The sequence below is a fragment of the Dermochelys coriacea genome, chromosome 4 (assembly GCF_009764565.3).
Source record: "Dermochelys coriacea isolate rDerCor1 chromosome 4, rDerCor1.pri.v4, whole genome shotgun sequence".
In the NCBI taxonomy this organism is placed as follows: Eukaryota; Metazoa; Chordata; order Testudines; family Dermochelyidae; genus Dermochelys; species Dermochelys coriacea.
In genome coordinates, this window is record NC_050071.1 from 31768822 (window position 1) to 31796049 (window position 27228).

Consider the following 27228-nt stretch of genomic DNA (forward strand, 5'->3'; position numbering starts at 1 on the left):
ACTAACACGGCTGCTACTCTGAAACCAGCAATTTATGTAAGACTCAAAAAAGGTTGTGGTATTACTGACATGCTTTTCAACTTTAATCCAAAAGCAAACTGATCAAATAGCTTTATATGAAATAGATTGAAATATACTTGTCTAAAATATGCTTGCTTTATGCCCTAAAATCATACATTCAGCTCCTCGGTTGGTGTAAATTTGACGTCAACTGAGCTATTCTAATTTATAACATCTAGCCCATTACATTTACCCCAGGATCCTGCCAGATTGTCCCAATTAAAGGAATTAGAATTAAAGTACTATCAGACAACTCAGCTAAAATACCTACTGGATTGCCTATCTCAAACATGTTTTTTTCCCCTGGTTAGGCATTTTACTGCACCCATCATGGTCATATATAGGTGCCATACATACTTTTTTAAAAAAAAACATGATAAATTCTATCTGAAAGAACTCTATGGCATGAATGCAAATGGAAGTTATCAAAACTATACACAGGTAATTGAAATCAGTGTCCTTTAAAGAACTTCCAAAAATTAAAACAGATCTAAACAAAGGAATGGGTCATTAATCCCATAAATATCTGGAAACTCACAAACAGGAAAATTAACACCAACATTGCTCTTTCTTGCCTGCTAAGCATCTTTGACATCCCAGAGTTTAACCTGGGTTTTCCATACAATACCAAAGCTATATAGAAACAAGTTTCAGAGTAGCAGCTGTGTTGGTCTGTATTCACAAAAAGAAAAGGAGTACTTGTGGCACCTTAGAGACTAACAAATTTATTTGAGCATAAGCTTTCGTGAGCTACAGCTCACTTCATCGGATGCATTCAGTGGAAAATACAGTGGGGAGATTTATGTACATAGAGAACATGAAACAATGGGTGTTATCATATACACGGTAAGGAGAGTGATCACTTAAGATGAGCTATTTTGGTAATAGCTCATCTTAAGTGATCACTCTCCTTACCTTGTATATGATAACACCCATTGTTTCATGTTCTCTATGTACATAAATCTCCCCACTGTATTTTCCACTGAATGCATCCGATGAAGTGAGCTGTAGCTCACGAAAGCTTATGCTCAAATAAATTTGTTAGTCTCTAAGGTGCCACAAGTACTCCTTTTCTTTTTATATAGAAACAGGCAATTTAATATAATTAGACCAATTTTTTTGAAATGCTAGCCTAAACTCACTTGACTCGGTAGCTCCAGAGGAAACTATCAAGAACAGGGGCCTGATTTTCTACTTTTGTGGCACTGACTTCACACTCGTGTATCTCCACTGCGGCCAATGGAGTTACATCACTTTAAAGTGACTGAAACAGAGTAAAGAATAAGGCTCCAAAGGTTTACAAATATCTTCAGGTGCAGCATTATATCTTTTCCAGAACTCATAGCAGCCCATGAAACACACCAAAAGAATCAGATTAAAGACTGGAACTAAGTCCTAGGTCACACAAAAATATGACATTCTGTAGGTGTCTCTCTAGGTGTTTTAACCAAGTTTGTTGCTAGAAAGATACTAATGCCATTTCCATGACCAATTTAAACAAGGCATAAACATATTAGAAAATAATTTAAAAGGACCATACTATAGCTAATGCTATCATATAGCATGGTTCTGTAAAACATTTTACATTTGTCTATGCCTGCAATTAGCCAAGTATTTCTTGCTGCAAGGAATTTATATCTATTTAATGAATGATAAGGTTGGATTCATTGGGTGCTTTTGTCCAGCGAATAAATATAATGCCTCTCTGGCTGTTTTGGTCAGTTTTGCTTTCTAAGATTCTTGAGAAGCTCAAGGAGTTCTGACTTGTGAGCTGGATTCATGCCCCAATGGCTTATTAAATTCAAACAGTGCGGGAGGGCTGCTATTAGGTCCATTGTTGGCTAAGATAACATTTGGGCAGCCTGCCAGCTCCCTTCAAATGAGTTGCCATTAGAACCATGCTCAAGAACATGTATTCATATTGGAGATCTCACCAGTTATTATCCCCTTATTGTTTTAGTTAAGGTTACTGAGAAGGGGTTGTGGTGCTGCAAGTTTGGCTTCATCTGAGGTTTCTTGATCCCTAACAGTCTGCCAGGTAGCTTGGGTATGACAAAGAGACTTGTATTGCTGTTGGGCTTCTTATAAAAAAAATCTTCTAGTGATGGGTAGTCAATAGTGATCAGGAATCTAGGATTTTTTTTGTCTTTTTTTAAGGCTCTGTAAGTAGCTTTTCATATAGTTGAACATAAAGTTTTGGGAGTTTTCTTTACTCACCCTATGGACCCTTACTGGATTATGAATTACCAGGCAAGAGAGTGCAGTGTTGATGTTCAGGGATTTGGTAATGTATGTATGGTATGTTCTCACTTTACTGATAAATCACTGCAGGAAAGGAGGCAGTGTTGGATAATTGCTCATCAGCCTTGATGGTTCCCTTGTACCAGGGTTCTAGTCTGTCAGCTCTCCTGTACAACACTTATATGAGACCACCGGGGGTGATAGTGAGATGATTTGGGCTGCAGTGCCATCATTCCATAGATGATGCATAACTTGGCATTTTTTAATTTAATTTTTTTAAATTAAAATTAAAAAAAGGATCTTGTATAGATGCACTGTGTAAAACGAGGCTTTGAGATCCATATGAGGAATTTCAATATCCGATAACCTGAAGGCTTATAAGACTCATTACATTATGGTAACAAGAGGACTCCATGATTATGTAGAAAGCCCCTTTACAGAAGCATGACTAAACCCTGCTCCTTAAGATACTTAGCTCTACACTGATTTCATTGAACCCAGATGTTGTGGTGTCTCTGCTTTCCCAGTGCTTGGCTGAACTAGGGACTTGGATGAGAGCAAGCTGGCTGAAACTCAGTCAGGAGAACACAGAGATGTTGGTGATGGGTTGTGGGAAGCACTGTGTTCAATGGTGTCTATCCTCATTATTCAGAGGGCTTGCCTGTCCTTTGTTAAAAAGGTTCACAATGCAGGTTCTCTGGATCCCTTCTTCTCAAATAGCATCAGTGGATAATCATGTTTTTCTAGACTTCAGTGATTGGCACCAGGCAGAGCTCAGATAGAGGCAATGGATCCTGATGTAAAGGACTTGCAAATCCCTTTTTGGGATTATCATTTTGGTCCCACATACAAAATACCTTTGGGACAAAGTTGATAAGAATCCAGTTAGAAATATTTGTAAAAGACACGCACAATAAGGTAGCTGTGGAATGACACAGTGTGTCTTTCTGTAGGCCCCATTTCTTAATTGAAAGCTATAATTTATTTAAATAGAGAGAGAAAACTCCCAGTATTGTAATGGAATCCAGGAGACTGCTGCAGAATTACCTCTAATGACAGAGTAGTCTTTAAAGAAACTTTAATTAAATATAAAACTTAGTCTATTGCAAGTAATTTTGGATGAAATAATTGTGGCACTGTCAACTTTTTGTACGTTTATTTCTTACACCTGAGAAAATATAGAAGGAGAGATGGTAACTTTTAATTTGGTGCTATCATGTCTGATAGTCATGTGGGTGGGGTAATAGTTATATATATTAATTTTATATATAGTGACTATTAGTTTAGTTCTGAAGCAAAACTGTGGAACTGAAACTAAAAGGCACATGGAAATAGTGGGACAGTTATACGGACAACTTGTACTTTGATTATTTGCCTCTGCTCAACTTCACAGGGGTTCATGTATGTCACAAGTATTAGAATAGGAACAATTCAGAAAATATTCACATCATTGCCTAGAAATGAAAATGAAATACATTTTACACATATGCCTGAGTGTGATTCAGTGTTTGGGGTACTCTGGCATCTGTGCTCATTTTGTGTCAACTGGATAGGGTTCAAGTGCATATGGGGAGGAAGGATGGAGTTGGAAGGCATGAGATGTAGGTTGTGTTCTCAGCTCTGTGGCAAACTTCTTATGTGATCTTGGGAGCACGGCACTTAATCTCACTGTGCCTCAGTTTCTCTGTATATAAATTAGGGGGAGAATAAGAGTAGTACCTTAATCACTTGGGTATTAGGCTTAATTCATTAATGTTTGTAAAGCACTTTAAGGAAGCTGGATAGAAGTTACTGGAAGCAGCTGATTCAGCACATCCCACCACCAGGATTTCTCTGGATCCCAAGGCTAAATTCCTCCTGGAGCAGTGTCTATGGCTGGTGCTGTGCACTGTAATTTGCAGCTACCAATACCAGTGGAGGTAAATTTGACCCCCGTTTTCTACTGTCACAGATAATTAATATAATTATGTATCTGTCCAACCATTTGAATTTTTACAGCTCTTCCTTGTTAATACTACAATAAACACACCCAACCTATTTACAGGAAATCTTCCATAAATTACTTTTCCCCTGTGAATGGCTAGGTCCATACAGGGATCTCTTAGAAAACAGTACTTGTGACCTCATATTAACTTGTATTTAAGAAATAATTTTATCCATGTACTTTTACTGCACCAATCATAGTAATATTGAGGTAAATGAGAGTTTTGTCATTAACTTCAATGGGAACAAGCGCCATATTCACAAATGAAAAATGGTACAAATTCCATCTGAGAAGATCCATGTTCTCCATTGTTTACATAGGTCTCCTAATTGACCCAGCTTCTAATAACTACATGCATTACTCATAACATCAATTGTTTAACACTGCACTGTATTATTAGTATCAACTACTGTACTGAACTGTATACAGAATACATACTTATGTAATCTGTATAACTATTCTGTGCCAAACATCAGTCTGTGTACTTACAAGTTTGTGCTTTCTATCAACATAAATAAACGGAAGTCTGAGTCATTAAAAAGAAATTGTTCATTAATACATTTTTGCTCAATATTCAGAAAGACTGAAATGTATCATAACCAGCGCTTGGCACTGTGGAATGTGTTTGATAATTAATATTTTAAAATTAGTTTGCACTTTTAAAACTATTACTAGTGACCTCAGTTATACACACCTTTGCCATCTCTCTGGCCTGGATAAAAGCAATGCATTATACTGGGATGCAAAGCCCTTAGAAAATTCCAGCTGGTACAGCAATACTGGCTACTGGGAGCACATCAAACCTGTCCTCTGCTCTCTGCACTGGCTTCCCTTAAACTATTGAGTTAAAATTCAAGATCATTCCTTATCTTCAAGGAGCTCAGTGTCTTGAGCCCAGGATAGCGACAGTATCAACCCAAATTCTGGGTTGAGGCTTGTCGTTGAAAACTGTGCCCCTCTGGCACAGTGGAACTTTCCACCACCAGGGCAGAAACCTGAACAACTCTCTGGAAATCAGAGTAACTTCTCCCACGAGTAAAAGAAACAAGGCTTGGGCTGTGGTGCAATGCATTGATCCCGCAAGGTGCTGAGGGCTCAGTACCTGCTTCTCCCCTTGCAACATCAAGCCTCCTTACAGATTTTAAAATGCTTTCATCCTGCCTACATTGCACGGGCTGAGATTCTGCCGGGCAAAGCCCATGGAAAATGCGGGGGCAGGGTGAGGGGAGCGGCAGTGGCTTTAAGCCCATCCGGTTCTGGGCTGTCCCGAGGGGCCAGTGCAGCCCCTGGCGGGACGTTAAACGGAAACCTCCAGCCGCAGGTGTCTGGGTAGCGCGGTGTGGCAAGAAGGTTATTGGCACAAAGCCTCTACTTCGTGGCAGCGTCGCTTTATTCGCTGCCGGGCGCCCTGCAGATGCGGAGGGCGAGGCGGCGGCGGCGTGTTATAAAACCGGCCCCTTTGGCCGGGGGCCGCTCCTGACGGAGCGCCGAGAACCGTGCGGTGCTATCCCCCGCGGAGGCTGCCGGAGGGGGGAGCGCGCCGCTTTCTCCGTCCCCGAGCGCAGGGGCTCTCCGGAGCTCGGGCGGTTTGCTCGACGCCGCGCCGCGCCGCTCCCTTGGCGTCCCCGGCGCCCCTGCTGGCTGCGGGCGGCGCTGCCCCGCCCCAGCTGCACCCCCCGCGCGCTGGGGAGGGAAGCGCGAGGGGCTCGCGGCCACAGCAGCCGGGATTAGCCGCAGCCGGAGGCCCCCGCAGTCCAGCTTTCCGCGGGGCGGGGCGGGGCGGGGCGGCGCTGCGAGTGGCTGCGCGGCCCGGCATCCCTCCTCACGCCGCCGCCGACCCCCCCCCATACCCTTTTTTTTTTTTTGCTCCCTCCAAACATGGATTTGTTCCTCCTGAGCTTACTCGCGGTGGCCTGGCTTCACCTGGAGGCTGCGGCGGAGTTTGACGGCAGGTAAGGCGCGCCTTCGGGGGGGGGGGAGCCCCTCGCCAGCGCTGGCCTGGCCGGGGGCTCCCGGGGCAGGCAGGTCTGTGGGGAGAGGCAGCAGAACATTTAAGTGTAGTCACTTTCCCTGGAGGTTTTGCTTCCAGCCAAATGTAACGAAAAGCACCTGCACCCCCCCCCCCCTTGCTCTCAGGCACGGAAGGGGCTCGTGGGGGAGAGAGACAGGTCCAGGGCTGACAGCTTGCAGGCACTTGAACTGAGGGGGTTTGAGTTGTGCAGTGGAGTTGATAGAGGCACCTGGGAAGCTCAAGAGACACTAGCCATTCAGCTCTCTGCGACCCTCTCTGGCAGAGCCCGTCCTGAAGCCTTGGCACCTAAACCTAGTCCGAAGTTTTCAGTGTCGCGATCTAACCCTATTTTTTTCCCCTCGTGGTGGGAAGCTAAGAAAAAGAACTGAGGAAAACTCAACGCTGATCGTCAGGTCATAAACAAGCTGGTCTCATTGTTTGTATCTTCGGTTTAGGGAATGACTGAGCCGCCGCAATTGATCGTCCTCTTTCGAAACCTCGACTTACCTCGTGGCAGCCGGGTTTTATTTTTTTTCTAAAGAGACATCTATGATAGACAAAAGTCAAGAACTGAATAAACTATTTTTACACGTGCGGTGGAGGGATGAGGCTTAGCACCTCATTTGTTTTTCTTTCCACCACTTAAAAAAAAGTTTGTGGCCACCCCAGATGTAACCTTCATGAGTCTCTCTCCCCCTGTGCATATCTCCCTTTCGCACTCATATATATTAGCGTGTTAAAATGATTCTGAAAAGCTATACATATTATAGTGGCTTACATGAACGTATCTCAGCTGTAAAGAGGTGTGAGATATGCATGCTATGACAGGTTTGAACAACTCCAGAGTTCTTTTAACTTTATTATGCAGCTGATACTCCTACAGGCTACATCAGTACAGCTGAAAATTCCAGCCTGTGTATTCTCTATGAATAATTCATCACAAGTCTTGGATGATTTGATCCTTTAAAGCAGGGAACCTATGGCACCTGAGCTGATTTTCAGTGGCACCTCACACTGCCCGGGTCCTGGCCTTTGCTCTGGGGGGGGGGGGGGCTCTGTATTTTAATTTGATTTTAAATGAAGCTTCTTATGCGTTTTAAAAACCTTATTTACTTTACATACAACAATAGTTTAGTTATATAGTGTAGACTTATAGAAAGAGACCTTCTAAAAACATTACAATGTATTACTGGCACAGGAAATCTTAAAGTAGAGTGAATAAATGAAGACTGGGCACACCACTTCTGAAAGGTTGCCGACCCCTGCTTTAGAGGATCATTAAAAAAATGTATGTAGAAGGTCTGACTGATGCAAAGCATTCTCACTTTTGGAGATTGGAGTTCAAGCTAGGGTCAAAAACAAGTGAAGCCCTGAGCTTTTAGCCTCTCTACATTCTCTCTTCTCCACTCTTTTTCCCCACTCCCCAAGCCAAAAAAAAAAAAAAAAAAAGCACACCTGGCTGTTGTAAAGCTTACTGTGGTCTTGAAACAAATGAACTGGGAAGACTGAATTGGTTTCTTGCTTCTCAGGACTTTGTTGACAGAGGTGAACTAGCTGAGGCTAGTGAGAAGTAATGCACCCTCTTGTATATCACTTGGCATAAAGCAATTTAAAGAGGTATGGGGCTTGGTAGACAATCTTTCATGGCATCTAAATTATGCAAATTTTATTTACACAAAGTGTGTGTGTGTGTGTGTGTGTGTGACACACACAAACACACATTTTGTATATATATGTGCCTATAAATTAAGTATTGTTCCTGATGATGTAACAAAAATTATACACAAGTGCTTATGGACATATACCGCAAGATTTTTAAAAATGCTTCATATAACATACAAACCTAAGTAGTGCCAAGAGGCATTTAAACAATATACTGAAAAAAATAGCAACTCAAGTTTAAACATGAATCTAGATAAATGAAATGTGAAAATAAGTGTTGAGATACAGGAATGTGTGTAATCAATATTGTTAAACTGTCAAATTTGGTGAAATATTTAAACACAAATATGGGAGTAGTTCATGTATAATGAAAGACTGAATAGGTTTTCAAATGAAAACATTAACTTTGCTTTACTGTACATGGAAATCAATTAACATGCACATACCAAATATTTATTTTTATAATTTGTTCAAATAGTGTGTTTTCTTGCTTTGTTTTACATTGTTAAAATGTAATAATTTTATGACATTGCTTTCTGAATATTTAAGACTCTAAATGTAACCTATTTCATTTCACAGGGATGAAGCCAAAAAATAAACTCCCCTTTTCCCAATACTGCCTATTTGCAAGACAGAAACTTGTCTTAATTTTTGATTTCTAGGACAGGTTTTAAACTTAGCCCTGAGTTCAGATTTGTGAAATCAAGTTGAAACACTGTTGATGACAGTTTATTACTTATAAATTTTGTAAAATTCAGATATCTCATATTGCTTATGACCATCCTGTGAGTGGCAGCAGTGAGCATGCTACAAAGTATGTTAGGTGCTGCTATTTCTGTTTTTAAAATGTCTCTTTGGTTAACACCGCCCGCCCGCCCCCCCACCACACACACACACACACACACACACACACACACACACAGAGTTCTACACAAGGACAGAAATACTACAGACTAATATTAAAGCAGGTATTATAAATATTTATGTTAACCAGAAAGATACTTATTTTAAAAAGTAGTATGGACTTTCTTTAAAAAGGATTTATGAATTGTAGATAAGGGTGTCTTTTGTTTGTTTGTTTTTTTTTAACCATCTTGTGCAGGTGGCCCAGACAAATAGTCTCCTCTATGGGATTGTGTCGGTTTGGAAGTAGAATTGATTGCTGCTGGGGCTGGGCCCATCAGTCATGGGGGCAATGCCAACGTGAGTATTATCACTGCTGGGGCTTTTAGCCACTTAGAAGGGGCTTGTACACACCTATGACTAGATTTCACATATTCACATACACACGTAATTGCAGGGTTTATGACATAAATGGGGCATATTTAAGGGACATGGTCAGGTTAAAAAAACATACATTTTAAGAAGCAATTTGTGTTATTAACAGCACCATAGATAATTAAAGCTGAAAGAAATATTGAACCTAATTTACTCTTTTGCTATTAATACCGTTGGTTGGTATATTTTTTCATTAAATTTTGTTTAGGCAATGAAAATAGACAAGTCAATTTCTCTTTTGTTTCTCATCAATTTCACTTTCTAGCTCTCATGGCCTAGGAGAAGGATGCAGTGTTTTGGATTGCAAAAACTGCAGAGAGAAAATATTTACATCCCAGGGAAAACAAACAAACTATTGCTAGAATTTGAACAAAAACATCTTGGAAATGTTCCTTATTGGTGTTAAGTTAAAGCCTTCTTTTATAACCCAATCTACGGGTTTAAATCAACCTGACAGTGTCCTTTTAATAGATCACATATTAATAGAGACATATCTGAATTTTTTCCATTGTTATAATCCTTGTTATAACTATTGATGATCATATAAATAAGACTTTGTTAAATCAATTTTTAAAAATAGCATTACACTGGTAAGCAGAGCAATGCAAAAGTGCCAATTTTTTTCCAGGGTGGGAGAAAGAGATCTCAGTTACATTTATAGATTTTTTTTGCCCTGAAAACACTTAATATATACTTAACTCGTGAGTAGTCACTTAATATATACTTAACTCGTGAGTAGTTTCCCATAGGTGTTTGCAGGATCAGATCTTTGGAAACTTTTGCATTTTGATCCAGAGGCAAAAGCTTGCAAAATTAGATGAATTTCTGCCAAACAATATACAAGCAGAGCTAAGAGGTGAACATTGATTACTGCTCATTTTGCAATGCTGTGAAAGTAAAGTAGCAGGTGAAAATGACAGCAGAGATCTCAGTCCAGTCTCTAAGCAAAGGTTTTGGTCAAATCTGTAAATAACAATAATAGTTACCCCTTATAAAGGGAGAAGGTTAATACAATACAGCATTGAAAGGATAATAAGATGACTAATTAAAAATAGATGTAAAGTGCTAGCATGGAAGCATGGAATTCTATTTAGCACCCACGAGCCCACATCATCAGTCCTTTGGATTTTAGAACTGCAGTTTGTAAGAGAAATAGTCATTTCCCTGATATAAACATTTGTAAAGGGAAGGATTGCGCCCAAGGGTAATAGACTCTATGGCCATCTTTAAAACACAAATATACAAATGAAAAGCAAACCGAGAGCATGTGTATCATACTACAAATACTCCAACCAGCAAGGCATAAATGAGTTTTACTATATTTAAATAGTTCTCCTGGTTTCCCTTTCCCCAGCTAAGTTCTCACTTTTGTTGTGACAATGAGCTGAGCTCACCAGGGTAGTAACATTCAGATGGAAACCAATCTGTATTTCATATTTGACCTTCAATTCCCCACCACTGCCAATTTTGCTTTGATGTACATCCTGTATTATAGTTTCAGGAAGTGAATGGCTCATGGTGATGATGGCACAAAATATGTAATTAAAGTGGAAAGTGAATTTTTATTTTTATTGCCCTATAGCAAAAATAGTAATGAGCTTAATTCTTTCAGTTTTGTGTACAGTTGGCATCAAAATGTCCCTACAGTTCTAGGAGTAAAATTTGATACCGTCTTGAAAGTTACAGTGTTGCTGTCCTAGAGCAATTACCAGCAATGAAATGGGAGGGTGAAAGAGTCCCTCATTCTGTCTCTTGGCAGCGTGGAAGACATCACACAAACTTTTAAAGATTTCTCCCCCTTTTCCCTGTAGTCTGTATTCTCTTTAAGTGTGTATGTTCCATGTTTCAGAATTATGGTAGTGTTATGAATATGTCTCAAAGACACAATTAGCCATTTTCTAACAGAAAATAGAAGAGTATTCCATCTTTTTAAATCATATTTTCATAATGTTTCTTATTTAGTCACAGCAGCTGTTTTTAGTTGACTCATAAATTGTCCTTGAAAATCTGATGCACAGATTTCAAAATCATACTGCTTAGATTTGATTCAGGCACAGAGTCAAGTCCGAAATTATTCTAGGGACTTCTTTTTAAAAAGGAAGTTAATTATGGATGGGCCTCCCTCTACTTATTTCTTAACTGACATGTCTAAGTAACTTTGTGGGCATGCTTTCAAGTCTACTTATGTGAAAAATGGGCATTTGTTTGCTATTCTGAAAATTTCATATCTTCTGTTTCAAACTCGGTGGAATATTTGATAATTTATTCCTGATATCACTGCTTCCAACAGGGATAATGGGAAAGTATGTCAAGGCTACAAAATTATTATTATTTAACTGCAAAGAGGCATCTGATCCTAATGCCTTTAGAATTCAGTCATAGAAACAAAAGGAGTCAGATACTTCCTACATGCATATTTCATGAACTATGGGGAAAATGGTTATATTGTTACTGTGAGGTTTTTTCATATACACAGATAACCATATTATTCCAGTCTAAATTTTGTATTAGAATTTTATTTTAGATTAAGGGAAATAACAAAACAAGGAAGAACAAAAGCTTAAGTGTTCATGAGATAATACATAGTTAGTTAGTAAAAAGAAAAGGAGTACTTGTGGCACCTTAGAGACTAACAAATTTATTTGAGCATAAGCTTTCGTGAGCTACAGCTCACTTCATCGGATGCATTCGGTGGAAAATACAGTGGGGAGATTTATATATACACACACAGAGAACTTGAAACAATGGGTTTTATCATACACACTGTAAGGAGAGTGATCACTTAAGATGAGCCATCACCAGCGGGGGGGGGGGGGGGGAGGAGGAAAATCTTTCATGGTGACAAGCAAGGTGGGCCATTTCCAGCAGTTAACAAGAACATAGTTAGTATTGTCTCTGTAACATGCTGCACCAAGTATGCCTTACAAAATGGCAGCAGCTCCTACAGACCACCAGTTTTCCATATTTACAGATGTAGTACAAAGAAAACAGTTGCATAGCTAAATCCATCCTTTCGGACGTCATGGTCTCTCTCTGCAGTTTGTTCACATTATGCTACTTACTGCTTTCATTAGGGATGGTATACCCTTCCCCTTTTGCTACTGATTCTGTTTTTGAATGATGTTAAAAGCTTAGAAACGTTGTCTGGCTGTAGTTCTGATGTCATTATTTGGGTGGCCTTGTATTATAAGGGGCTGCTCTGTTGCAGCAAGCACATCTATACTCATTCCCACTACATAAATCTTTCATATTTTTTCTGTTTGGATTTTGGAATTGAATAGGGATGATGTCATTCCTAGTGACTGCAAGAATAATTTTTTTTCAGATTCCCTTTAAAATATTTCGTAGACTAAAATGGGGGCAAAATCTCTCCCTTATCTCTCTCCTGCTATATTTTTATAAACATAAAACTCCAAGCGTATTATTTACATCATCGTCACTCTCAACTAGCTTTTCAAAAGAGCTCAAAGATGGATTTTTTTCAGTGCTCCATGCCTATAGTTGAGGCAGCATTTTCAAAAGAGCTCAGCACCCAGCAGCTCCCATTGAGACACTTATGGCCAAATGGCTTCCAACATGCTGAGCTCTTTTGGAAAAACTGGCAATTCCTTTTGGTGCTTCAATGGGAGACAAACTCTTGTGTGGGAGGTGGAGGAAATCTGGCTGATTATGGATGCCGAGTCCTTTAGAAAATTCTGTCCTGTAGCTCATGTTGGGAGGTTAAACTAAATGAAAGTGAATCTTTCTGATGCTGGCAACTAAATTGCAAATCTGCCCTCAGCTATCCATGTCAGGGTGGTGGTGGTCAATATGAGAGATCGAGCTGGCATAGAAAAAGGCAATCCAGGCCTCACTGGGAACTTTGAGTGTTTACTGTACAGAGGGAAATCACTGAAAATTTTCCAAAAATGCAGGTGTGCAATTATTCTCCTACTCCCATTATGGTAAAATAAAACTCCCAGTGAGAGCAGAATCACACTCTATAAGCAGGGCTCTCAATATGCACAGGGCTTCTTCTACTAGCCATGTGTTTTCTTTGCCACTTCTGAGCCCACTATTCAGTGGAACAAATCTCATTTGTGCAAAGACAAAAAGTATTGAGTCAGAATTAAAAATAAACTAACAATGGACCAGACTCAGAAGTGAGAAGAAAGTCTAGAGGGAGTTTAAATTGGGGTAACGTTAGGATGACCATATTTCCCTGAATACGGGGCACCTGGTAAAATTACTCATTCAAGCGAATTCAATGGCAATCAATCAGAACTATGCTGTACAATGGTCTGTTGTACAATGTTCAAATTAACATCAAGCTGACTGAGCTTCCATTAAAAAGAAATATTGCTTAGCTGGATTATTTTTATTTACCTTCTTATCTTTAAGGCTTTAGGGTTCACACAGGGAAGGGTGACACATGACCCTCCCTCCCCTCCCCCAGACAGGAAGGGGTGACTGACTGACGCAACCATCCCTGCCTGGTGCTCTCTGCCCTCCATGCTTGGCTGGGCCCCTGGGGCAGACCCGCCTCTCCCGGTACCTGGAACCTTGTCTTCCCGAGGCAATACATTGGGGGAAGCAGGGAAAGCACATTCAGGGTCACATGCCCTCCCTTCCCCAGATTTCTGTCAAACTTCACACCAGAATGTGGACAGCAGCAGCCTTTTTGCACTTTGTGGGAGGGAAGGGACGGGATCTGCTTCCAGTCGCAGGGCAGGATGAGGGGGAAGAGATGACCTGGCCTATGTCTTTGCGGAGCTTATCTCTTCTCCTTTGGGAGTTGTCCCTGTGGGTGCTCCACTTCAGGTCAAGGTGCGTCCCTGCACATTTGATCAGAGATTTTCGCAGCAGTTCCCATGCGGGCCATGCACATGTGGTGCCTGCCTTACGCGCTGTCAGTGCTTGAACAGCGTGTGCATGGCCCGGACTCCTCAGTTCCTTCTCTACCGTCCACTGCCAGAGACAGAGTTTAGCAGTTCCACTAGTTTTACTCTTCATAGCCTTTATTTAGGTACAGTTCAAGTAGTTAATTAGTTTTTTGTTACTTATTTAGAACAAGTTTTAGTTATTACTTATCGCCTATTAAAAAAAAAAAAGTCTTTATCTCAGAGTTAGTGACTCCCAATATACCTGGTTCTCCAGGCTTCAAGAAATGTATAACAGGCAGAGACGCCATCCCCATCTCTGATGGCCATTCTGAGTGCATACGATGTTTGGGGGAATCTCATGTACCCCCAAAATGCGTACTCTATAGTAAACTTAAAGCCCAGACTCGGAAGGAGAGTGACCTCAGACTGAAGCTCATCCTCCTGGAAAAGTCCTGGACCAGCAGTCTTCCTCCCGACAAAATTCACTACCGAAATCCTCAAAGGATTTAAAAAAATGGCAAAGAAATGACTGGCTTCCTTCCCTCTCAGGGAGCACACATCTTCCAAGCAGTGGTTGACGACTTCAGCTCCGTCAGTGCTGGCTGCTCCAGGCACCTACGGCACCAACTGTCCATTGATGGCCACACGCTCTGGTGCCAAGGCTCAAAGCTTTGAGTTGCCTGCTTCCAATGTGGCACTGTTGGTCACTGACAAGAACCCAGTACCAACTAATGTGACGACACTGATGCCATGAACTGCTGCAGTGCTGACGGATCCAAATTTGGCACTGACTCAAGCTCCACCCCCCATGCTGCCTGTGCCATACTTCTCAATGCTGACCCCTGGGTCTATAGCGCCTACACCATCGGCACTGGCTCAGCATGAGGTGCCTACAGTGCAGATACTGCCTCAGGCAGCTATATCAGTTCAGCACAGCACGGTTGGTACAGACTGTGCCTCCTGCATCGGCACCGTCTCGATACACGGCACCTCACCATTCAGCACTGTCAGCCATCACGCTGGCCCAGGTTCTCCACCATAGAGACCTGACTATCTCTCCCACCCCCGAGTCTCCTCTACTGGGCACTGACCTCTCACCAGAACCATCGGCACCTTACTTACAGCTAGCCTCTGCCTCTTCACACCTCTCGAGTGAGGAGGAGGAGGAGGATGTTGACGGTTTTTTTTCTCCATGCTATTCTTCTCCTGTTAAGACATCTGTGACTGGAGGACATCTTCAATCCCACTCCTCATATACCAGGGAATTCCCACCCTGGTATGGCTACCCTTGGATGGGACCACCCATTCCCTTCCCCAGCCAATGGCCATGCTGGAATCCCTGGGAATCTTGTAAGAGACATTATAGCACTCGTCCTACCTCACGCAGAGAGGATCATGGATCTCTTCCCCTAACCACAAACAATGATGCTGAGCTACAAGATGAACCAACAACTTTGCCAGCAGAGGACGTCGCACCTGACACCACTCCAACTAATAAACACTCATCTGTCTTGCCCGAGGAGGTATTATGCCTCTGCTACCAACAGCTGACTATTTCACACACTTTCAGGACTTGTTTAAAAGAGTTGCCGATGAGCTCAAGCTTAATCTTGAGGAAGTGTCTGAACACCAACACGAGCTTACCGACATTTTACAACTCACCGCCTCTTCCAAAATAGCATTGCCGATCAATGGGGCCATCATGGAACCAGCTAAAACCATATGGCAGACCCCGGCCACTTATCCCCAACCCGCAGGAAAGCAGACTGCAAATAGTACATCTCCAAAGGTTCCGTGTTTCTCTTTACACACCCGTTGCCCAATTCGTTGGTGGTTGAGGCAGCCAACCAGTGGTGAGCTGGAGCTGCTTTGTACCGGTTCGCTAGAACCGGTAGTTAAATTTAAAGCCCTTTTTAGAACCAGTTGTTCTGTGAGGGACAACCGGTTCTAAAAGAGCTTCTAAATTTAACTGGCCAAAAGTGGCGCCTTAGGCGCCAACTTCACGGGTGCTCCAGCCCTGGAGCACCCAAGGGGAAAATTTTGGTGGATGCAGAGCATCCACCGGCAGCTCCCCGCCCTACCCCTGGCCCCAGCTCACCTCCGCTCCGCCTCCTCCCCTGAATGCGCTGCCCCGCTCTGCTTCTCCGCCCCCCCCCAGCTTCCCGCGAATCAGCTGTTTGTGTGGGAAGCCGGGGCACGCTGAGAAGCAAACTGTGGCTTCCTACTCAGGCCCAGGGAGGCAGAGCGGAGGTGAGCTCGGGCGGGGGGTGGGGGGGTGCGACGAGGGCTGCCCGCACCGCAGCAGGTAACCTGGGGTGGGGCGCGGCGCAGGGGAACCGCTCCCCGCCCCAGCTCACCTCCGCCACCCTTGGCCTGAGTGGGAAGCCACCGCCTGCTTCTCAGCCCTCCCCGGCTTCCTGCCGAACAGCTGATTTGTGGGAAGCCAGCGGGGGGGGGGGGAGCGTGGAGAAGCAGAGGGGGGGCAGTGGGTTCAGGGGAGAAGGTGGAGGCGGAATGGAGGTGAGCTGGGGCCGGGCACGGGGCGGGGAGCTGTCGGTGGGTGCTCTGCACCCACCAAATTTTCCCTGTGGGTGCTCCAGCCCCAGAGCACCCAGGGAGTCGGTGCCTAAGGCGCCACTTTTAACGTGATCAGTGGGGGGAGTGGCCGCTCCCCCTGCTTCTCCCCTAGCTATGCTCCCCCGCCCCTAGGAGCCAGAGGGACCTGCCGGATGCTTCCTGGGAGCTGCCCCAGGTAAGCACAGCTGGGACTCCCCACCTTGCCCCCTGGCAGGTGCCTTTGGCTCTTAGGGGTGGGCACCCACTACGGTGGCCCACGAGACCCTCCTGCCCGGTTTTGGGGGCAGTCAGGGGACTGGGAGGGGGCTGGCTGGGGCAGGGTTCTTGGGGGGGTTGGATGGGGCAGGAGTCCTGGGGGGCGAGGGTGGGCAATGACCACGTTATTAAGATTTTTGACAACTCATCACTACGGCCAACTAGAAAAATAAACAGCAATATTTCCGGTCTACCCCATCTGATAAGGATAGCAAGGGGATGGACTTATTTTGCCACAAAGTGTATTCATCTTCCACCTTACAATTTAGGGTGGCAAATTATAAGGCTCTATTAGCAAAGTTTGACCACAGGAACTACATTAAATTCATGGAATTTATTAATGACATTCCTGAGGGCAAGCAGCAACAATTTAAAGCCTTGGTCTCTTGAGGGACAGATGATATCCCATACGACTCTTCAGGCCACCGTTGATGCTGCTAACTCGGCTGCCAGACCAAAAGCACAGCCACTGTAATGGGGCAAGCCTCATGTTCAGCGGCTCATCCTTCCCACAGGAGATACAGAACACTGTCAAAGATCTCCCTTTCGATGGCGAGAAGCTATTTGCAGCAAAAACGAAGAACCCAACAATGACGCCCCCCACCATCCACAGCATCTCAACCCCCTCCACCGAACAAGCAGATCTGAAGCCTTGGTCAAGCGTATAGAAGACCTCCCATGCATTCCAGCGCCTACTGCAACCATACATCCTTTTGGACACCATCTGCTCCCATTCCTCACCAACTGGGAAGCTATCACTACAGGCAAATGGGTCCTAGAAATCATCCGATCGGGCTATATCATCCCCTTCCTCTCCATGCCCTCCCTCCCCGTTCCTCTTCAAGGACCCCTTTCACGAACACTTGTTCTGTCAAGAGATGCACCATCTTCTATAACTAGGAGCAGTGGAGCGGGTACCCGCTCAACACCAAGGGAAGGGATTTTATTCCTGCTATTTCTTGACTGAAAAGAAAAGTGGGGGGATGGTGACCTATTCTTGATCTTCAGCAACTGAACAGGTTTGTCAAGAAACAAAAACTCAGGATAGTTACACTGTCAACAGTCATTCCGGCGTTGGAGACAGGACATTGGTTTTCAGCCCTCGACCTGCAGGATGCATATTTTCATGTCACTATACGCCATGCTCACAGATGCTTTCTCAGATTTGTGTTGAGCGTGGACCATTACCAGTACAGGGTTTTGCCCTTTGGCCTTTCGACTGCTCCCTGAGTTTTTTGCAAAATTCTAGCTGTTGTAACGGTACACCTCAGAAATAAGGGAATTGTTATTTTTCCTTACCTGGATGACTGTCTCCTGAAGTCTCATACCTGGTTGGAAGCCATTCGAGGGATCACACAACCGTACATTGCTTCCACAGCCTTGGCCTGTAAATAAACAAATCTACTTTACATCCTACCCAACAACTAGACTTCATAGGAGTCCACCTCGATTCCACCACAGCTCTCGCATCACTTCCAAAGGACAGATTTCACACACTGAGCAACGTAATTGTGAGCATACAGAGAAGCCCACAGGTCACCACTCGAGACTGCTTACAACTTTTAGGCCACAGGGCCGCATGCACATTAATAGTCATAAACGCACGCCTGCGTGTAATGTCTACAGGACTGGCTGGCTAGCCAGTCTACAAACCCAACGTGCATAGACTAAGCAGACTGGTAACTATGCCCTTAAAAGTCAAAGATTTGCTCATATGGTGGACCCTTTCTCTCAACCTGTGTTTTGGGGTCCCCTTCTGTCAGGATCCTCCCTCCATTATCATCATCACAGATACATCCCTCACCAGCTGCGGAGCACACATGGAACATCTCACGCCGACTCACGGTCTCTGGTTTTCTACAGAAACCATGCTTCATATAGACCTCCTAGAGCTCTGAGCTGTCCGCAATGCCTGCCTCCATTTTTTTCCCCTCATCAAGAACCACATGATCAGAGTCCTGACCAATGACATCTCATGTATGTTTTACATAAACAGACAAGGGGGAACTCAATCCCAGTCCCTGTGCAACCGAGGCTATAAAACTTTGGAACTGGTGCCTCCAATGCAATATTCACATCTCAGCCTCACACCTCCCCAGGTTCTCCAAACGGTACGGTGGATGAGCTCAGTCGATCCTTCCCCCTCCATCATGACTGAGAGCTAAACGACACCATTCTACACAACGTTTTCCAGAGCTAGGGCTATCCCCAGATGGATCTCTTCACAATTACAATCAACAAAAAATGTCCAACATTCTGTTCCAGAGCAGGTCTGGGAAAGCATTCTCTGGAATACGGATTCATGATCACTTGGCACGACACTCTGCTGTATGCATTCCCACCAATACCTCTGCTGAACAGAGTGGTACAGAAAATAAGAACAGACAGGTCCCAGGCCATTCTAATTGCTCCGATATGGCCCAGGCAACCATGGTACCCCTTTCTCCCGATCTTGCTTCCCCCACTCCCCAACCTATTATCGCAACATAGGGGCCAGTTATATCACCCCAATATAGCGATGCTCCACCTCAAAGCATGGCTACTCAGTGGCTCTCTAATGAGGAACTAGCATGCTCAATACAAGTCCGGGCAGTTTTATTACACAGCAGGATACATTCCATGCTCACTACTTATCTCCAGAAGTGGAAAAGGTTTACCACTTGGTGTTCTGCCAGACACACCCCTCCGGCTTCCGCCCTCTTCCACTGATTCTCGACTATCTTCTAGAACTCAAAGTAGCAAGGCTTTCTCTTAGCTCAGTAAAGGTTCACCTAGAGGCAATCATAACTTTCCACCACAAGGTAGATAATGCTATTGTTTTTTTTTTTTTTGCCCATCCTGTTGCCAAAAGATTCCTCAAAGATATCCAAATGCTCTACTCGGATATAAGACCACCTGCTGAGCCCTCACAGCTGGCTCTCACAGCTTTGATATACAAACCCTTTGAACCCTTGGCTACTATTCCCTTTTACACCTATCCATGAAAACTGAGTGAGTGGCAATTACATCCACCAGCTGCATGGGGGAACTTGGAGTGCTGATGGCTGAACCTCCGTATACTGCCTTCTTCAGAGACAAAATTACATTTCGTATACATCCTAAATTCCTTCCTAAGGTGCATTTGTCCTTTCATCTAAATGAACCTATTCACCTTCCAACGTTCTTCCCAAAACCACATGCTAATTCATTTGAGGCAACAATGCACATGCTTGGCATTCGTAGAGCGTTATTCTTCTATCTTGACAGAACAAAGCCATTTAGACAGATCCTTAGGCTCTTTATAGCTATCACTCAGTGATCTCCGGGCAAAGCGATCTCCACCCAGAGACTATCCAAATGGATATCAGACTGCATAAGTTTACCAGTTGAAACGAGTCCAACCTCCTGTGGCAATCAAGGCACACTCTACTAGACCCGTGTCCACTTCTGTAGCATTTTTCTGCAACATCCCGCTTTCCGACATATGTATGGCGGCCACTTGGGCATCAGACCTTACGTTTGCTAAACATTACACTCTCACTCAGGGTCCGTCATCGGACACCCGACTGAGTCGAGCTGTCTTAACAGCTTTCTTACCGGATCTAAAGTAATGACCATTCTAAGAGATACTGCTTTTCAGTCATCTGGAGTGGAGCACACACAGGGACATCTCTCAAAGGAGAAGAGGAAGTTACTCACCTTGTACAATAACTGACATTCTTCGAGCTGTGTCTCTGTAGGTGCTCCACTACCCACCTCTTCCCCTCTACCTCGGAGTTTGGAGCACGCTCCATTGTAGAGAAGGAACTGAGGAGGCCGGGCTGTGCATGGGCTGTTCAAGCACTGACAGCGCACGAGGCAGGGACTGTGCATGTGCGACCTGTATGGGAATTGCTGCAAAAATCTTCAATCGAAGGTGTTGGGATGCACTTTGATGGAGCACACACAGGGACACTCGTCTCAAAGAATGTCAGTTACTACAGAAGGTGAGTAACCTCCTCTTCTCTCCCCCCACTCCTCCCTGCCTGTGATTGGAAGCAGCTTGTCCATTCCTTCCCGCACAGTATCGAAAGGCAGCTAACATCTCCAAGCTGCTGCTGACCACCAATATAACCCAGCCGCCTCCTGTGCCCCCACCCCAACTACAGCGTGGGCAGGAAGAGGTTAAGCACTAAGAATGCATGTGCACCAGGGCCTAGGGAATCTGACTGCAGGGGCTTCAGTCCAGCCAGAGGGTGGCTCAGCAGGGGAGGGTGCCTAGGGGACAGAGAAGCCCCATGCTCCCTGGGGGCAGAACTCAGGGTGGGGGGTAGGGAGTGGAGAGGCTGCTGTGGAGACTGTAAATCTGGGGCTTGAACAGGCTGGAAATCGCTTCCCCTCTATTCCTCTGCCACTCCATAACTTAGCTGAGGGGCAGAGAGGCTTTCCTGTGCCAGCGCTGGGCGGGGCTTTGGCACATGCAGGCCTTGGCTCCTCCAGGCCAGTGCCCCTGGGCCGGAGGGTCTTGGGCTTTCCCGGGGTGCCAGTCCAGCCAGAGGAAGTGGGGGAAGGAAGGAGTCTGCAGGCCAGGTTGTTGGTGAGCTGAACACTCCAACCAGGGGCTGATTCCCTGCACAGCATTGGGAGCAGGCTGTGTTCCGCTGATGGGGATATGGAGGAGCAGCAGATCTTGGGGGAAGGGAGCAGTGAAGAAGCAAAGCAGGGAGAGGACATTGAGAGGTGGAGCACGTAAAGGGCTGATGGGTGGGCAGCAGAGGTGATATATAACTGGCTGCTGCATGGCGCCTGCCCACACTCATCAGCCACTACAGTTCGCAGGGTGCAGCCAGTGCCAGCTGGAAACAGGATTTGGGGAGGAGGGCACGGTCCTACTGGCTGAGAGGTGGCATGCAATGGGGGCTGTGGTGACGGACCAGAGCGGGGAGCGGTCAGCCCCGTGTGCTGCATCTTTGCCCCATCATCAGCCTTGCATACCCAACTCCATCGTCAGCCACTGGACCCCCACTCTCACCACAGGTGGGAGGGCAACTGGCAAGCATGGATCTTCCCAGCAGCAGGACCCACCAGTACTGATGGGGAGGGTGGGAGACATAAAATATGGGACAATGTGCCTGTTTTTAAGAAAAAACTGGGACACCTGCAGGAGGGCTTAAATATGGTACTGTCCCTTTAAAAACAGGACATCTGGTCACCCTAGATAACTTATATCTTCTTATGACCTCTCTAATGTGCATATTTTACCAGTTAATACTCCTTCTACGCTGGCTTAGACTTCCTTACTTCTCTGGACTAACACAGACTCACACCTACTTACCAAGATGTAACTTATACCTCCCACACTCATCACCTCTGAATTTAGCCTACTGAGGCTACATTAGTGTCAGGGAATGCAAGGTGGGGTAATTTGTAGCCATCAGACAGGAGAGTAGGAAGAATAATAAACAGGTGGGGGAAGAAGTTGGTTCTTGCTTTAATTTACATCTTTTTTTCACCTTCTAGGGCCTCAGTTTGTAAATTGCACAAACTTAGATTGTTACACATAGATAAGCAGGTGTGCATTAGTCTACTTGACTGTAAGTGAATTTGCAATGCCTTGAACATCACCACTAACTTGGGCCCCTCATATCTGTACCATTTCAGTAAAAATAACCTGCCTTATTGTTAGAAAGGAGATAAAGACCTATGCTAAACATTATGATGATACTCCCAAACTCTTCTTCTAAAACTGGCACATTCAGTTGTATAGCAGCCCCTAAAGTAATAATTGAAAGAGCTCCCAAGCATTTTGGATTATGCCTCTGATGTTTTCCCAGAATCAGTTTGTGAACACCAGCACAAATTCAAGTTACCTATCTAAGTCCATATTGGGGTTCCTAAATAAAAATAGCAAGATTTTCAAAGGCACTGATCACCTGCAGCTCCAGATGATTACAGAGAGACTTGTATGTGCTCAGCACTCGGAAAATTGACCCAGGGGTATTAGGAGCATAATTTTAGAGACTTTTAAAAATACTGGCCTTATACCATAGCCATTCTTATTTAATACAGTGAAGGATCAAACAGTGTTTCTGGGATTTATAGGTCTGATATGGAGATTTGGCTTGTGGATTAAACCTGGCATACAGGCCTAAGTTTGAAGTGACTGAAACTTTTAAAACCAATATAATAATTTAATTGGTAGTTTGTTTATATATTAATAAAAATGGAGACATTCAGCTATTGAGGCCGTGATCCTGCAAATTGCCCCGCACAGGCAGATCCTTGCAGTTGTTTGGAGCTCCCTTGATTTCAGTAGGCCTGTGAGTGTACGCAGCGATTGGTCCATGTGGAGTGATCTGTAGCATTTCAGCTTTAGTTTGCTTTTTGCATCTTTAAATTCCCAAACTGAAATTATTTCATAAATTCCCAGTTGTGCAACTCTTACTTATGTAGTAGTATTGTATCTGCAGCAAGTGCAAGATATGGATTCTTAAAAATACGACAGATTTCAGAGTAGCAGCCGTGTTAGTCTGTATCCGCAAAAAAGAATGGGAGTACTTGTGGCACCTTGGAGACTAACAAATTTATTTGCGCATAAGCTTTCATGGGCTAAAACCCACTTCACTGGATGCATGCAGTGGAAAATACAGCAGGAAGATATATACACACACAGAGAACATGCAACAATGGGTGTTATCATACACAAAATATGAAGCTCTCTTGGGTTTTTACATAATGCCTATTATTGTGGTATCCAAGTGCCGCACAAAATTAAAGCCCAGCTCATGTGGGTTTTTTTTTCTCACTTCCTGTCTTCCTCCAGTCCCGAGTATTTTGTTTACAGCATAGATACCCATGGTACTCTTTTTTTTCTAATTAAATTTGTATGCATTTTTACATATGTGCCCATGTGCAGTGAATTCACTTTAAAAGCATGTATGGATAACTGTTACAAAAAAGACAAGCCTGTCACTTGATTAGCTTTAGACAACTAACTCATGAATCAGCTAGGGTTCAATGGTTCCCCCAGTTGTAGTAGTGCAAAGGGGACCTTCTATATGGAAAACTCCTGTTTTGTAACCAGCTTTGCGATGGACCCGCTGTCCATTCCCAAGGTGGCCTCCATGGGTCTGAAATGTGCAGCTGGGTATGAGGTGAGCCAAGATGGGAAAGATTTGGGCATGCATCTCACACACACACACACTCTCTCTCTCTCTCTCTCTCCCCCTCCAGGCACCAGTAGAAAAGTTAATGCAGCCTCAGACTGCTTGAATTGTTCAGCCTCCATATCTATGATAGGAAACTTCTGGGCAGAAGGAGATTCCAGAGGCAACAGCAGCTCAAGGGAATCCTAGCAGCCTATCTCCAATGGAGCTTCGCTGACGGGGCACTGAGAGTCCCAGAGCTGGTGATAAGCCTCTTTCTGACCAGTCCTGGCCTATGTATATTCTAGGATATCCACAGAGCTTGAGGGCAGTTCTCTTGCGGGAGAAACTGCACTCCTCTGATGGAATGGTTCAGAGACTACCCTATGAAGGTAATTGTCTTCTCACCAGGGTTGCCTGCCCTGGATATTTCTATATAAGAGGGCAATCCAGGTCTAAACTTGCAAATGTTGGTGTAAATCAGCAAAGCTTGCAACTTGCAAAAGTTGGTGTAAAACTTGGTGTAAATCAGCAAAGCTTCACTGAAGTCTATGAAGCTGTGCTGATTTACACTAGCCGAGGATCTGGCTCAAGCATGCTGAGGAATATGTTAACCGGCTAGATGACATTTATAAATGATGCATCCAACATTACTGTATACTGAAGAGGATTAGTCTGGGGTTTAGCATAACAGATAGCTAAGGTACAGGATGAAAAAGATATTGTTTCAGTGCAGCGCCTTATAATAGAAATTATATGGCCCATGAAACACCCTTTTGATTTTTCAGCATGAGAGTGGCAGTTCTGTACCTGCCAACAATTCAGGGTGGTTTGAGGTTTCGCCCCCCATGCGCATTACTTTATCTAAGCAATAATCTGAGATCCTCATTGGAGCAGGTATTCTTTGTTTTACTTATTGGTCCATTTGACTGAATTATTCACTTTTATGTTGCTAAACAAGAACCTAGATTCTATTCAGATTACAAATGTATGGCCACTGAAAGAACCACAGAAACAAGATTGTTTCTATATGTCCATATATTTCTTATGTAAGATGCACCTGCTTTGGACCTGCCTGCATGCCTATTTGCAGCTCATTTGTATGCCAGTTTTACATAGTTAAGCTACACTAAACATTCATGCTGTGCGTTGCCCAGTGAACATTTGTCTTCCATTTTAAATTGTCTGAAATTGTAGTTGAAGTATAACAGCCAAGATATAAACTTCTTTTAGTAAATAAGGTTTAAATTGTTTGAAATTGTAGTTGAAGTATAACAGCCAAGATATAAACTTCTTTTAGTAAATAAGGTTTTGAGAATGAGAGACTTTATTAAGATAAAGTAGAAACCAAAATGTAAATCTTTTGAAAGAATAGCTATAAAAAGCAATTTGAAGTTTCGTTTTGAATGCAGATTGGACAACTCCTTTGCTAGGGACAGTGGTAAGAAGAAATCTTCCTACATTCAAATATGTGCAAATATGAAGGCTAAATCCTCAGCTGAAAAAAATTGGTGGTAGCTATTCTGTCAGCTCCTCAGCTGGTATGAACTGGTACAGCTCCATTGAGGTCAATGGAGCTGTACCAATTTACACCACCTGAGGATTTGGCCATGTCTTCAAATACATAATGCCATTGGACAGAAAGTTGGAAGTGGCATATCGGTAGGAAGTGTTTAACTGAAATAAAATTCTTACTGTAGATTTTTTTTTTAAAATAGTGATATAATCAGCCATCCAACAATGGAGCTCTCCTTAGCAATAACAAAGGCTATGTGAGATGTTCTGAGAAGTCTTTAATAACGGTGGGTGTATTTAAAATAGCACCTATCTGTCAATTTCCACCATTGAGGTAACTGAGCAGCTTATAAAGAGATCTTAACAAAAATAGGCCAATGATCAAATTTCCTACCATCTTCCACTGAAGTAATTGTGATTATGTTTAATGGCATAGGTGCAGGGCAGTCAAAGGAATTAAACAATTCAATACTCATCCCATTGGTAAAAGTACTGTATAAGACTACACAAACCAGCCTCAGTAATGCAGAAGTGGCTTGGTAGTTTTAGCCAATCATAGTAAAATGCACTATCACAAAGCTGTCCTATTACCAACACCAAGGAGTGGGGCTTTCACAAGTATACACAGAGGGTGCTAGAAATGCAGATGTAACCAAGTGCTTTGCTGGAAATTTTGCATGATGCTGCCTTCTCACAATAGCTGCGGAGAAGCTATATGGTAGATGCTGCTGCTGCTGCTGCTGCTGCTCTTGTCTTTATGAGATAAAATACATATTTTTCTAAATTGTGTAATATATTGATAAACATTTTAAAGAGAACTGAAAACACAAGGGTTTATACTCTCATTGATGCCTGCATGGAGGATTTTTGTAGCTCTCATTAGCATTGATGGGAGTTACCCATATAAATCCCTTCATGCATTGATGGGAGAATAGGCCTCATTGTTTAGGATTCTTGTATTCTGGGCATAACAATGCTTTAAATGGAAATGCAATTCTGTATGGTCTAACATGCACTAATCTCAGCTAAAAGCAAAACCATGCTTTGTGTTGCTAATGAGCCTTGGAAGTACTGAGTTGAGACAGATTGGCTGTTTCCTAGAGGGCCCATTAAAATCAGTAGGATTTTTGACATTGACTTCAATGACTGCATGATTGGGGCCTAATTTAATCCAGTATAATTCACTAGATTTGTACATATGCAATATATTGATATATATCTATTTTATACATATCTATTTTTTTGTAAAGGAACAGACTTTTTTTGTGCATCTTTAAATATTCTAAAAAAAGAACAGACATTTGTATACAGAACTGCACTACTACTTTAATATTGCTATGTAAAACAATACTGTGGTTTTGCTATTTTTATTCAGTTACGTTTTTCAGTTCAAAAGCATATTTTAAAATATCAGAAAATATTTTAAGTGGTGTTAAAGAAACAGTATCCTCCTCTCTCAGATTGCACGCATTCCACCTGCAAAATACAAGAATTTTGTAATCTAGTTTTTTCCAGTAATGTTTGGCTATTTAGATTTTTCTTTTGTAGCACTTAAATGTTACACTTAGGGCTGTTCCAAAATTGATGGAAATCCTTCCACTGACTTCAATGGGCTTTGGAACAGAACTTTAGGGACTTATTATTCTTTCTCTCCTTTGTTTTACATTGATGCAACTAGTG

General features: G+C 43.4%; 1 protein-coding gene across 5 annotated transcripts in view; it reads left to right on the forward strand.

Moving 5' to 3' along the window:
- The first annotated feature begins 5690 nt into the window (after positions 1-5690).
- NPNT (nephronectin) overlaps positions 5691-27228 on the forward strand; it is a 91292-nt gene continuing 69754 nt past the window's right edge. Inside the window, exons 1-2 of one of the 5 annotated variants that reach the window (XM_038399504.2) lie at positions 5691-6237; positions 9061-9161. In XM_038399504.2, coding sequence (XP_038255432.1) covers positions 6164-6237; positions 9061-9161 — 175 coding nt within the window. In that variant the 5' untranslated portion in view covers positions 5691-6163. Of the gene's footprint in view, positions 6238-7894; positions 7914-9060; positions 9162-27228 lie in introns of those variants that run through there. The other 4 variants (XM_038399502.2, XM_038399505.2, XM_038399503.2 and 1 more) reach the window with 4 other exon arrangements.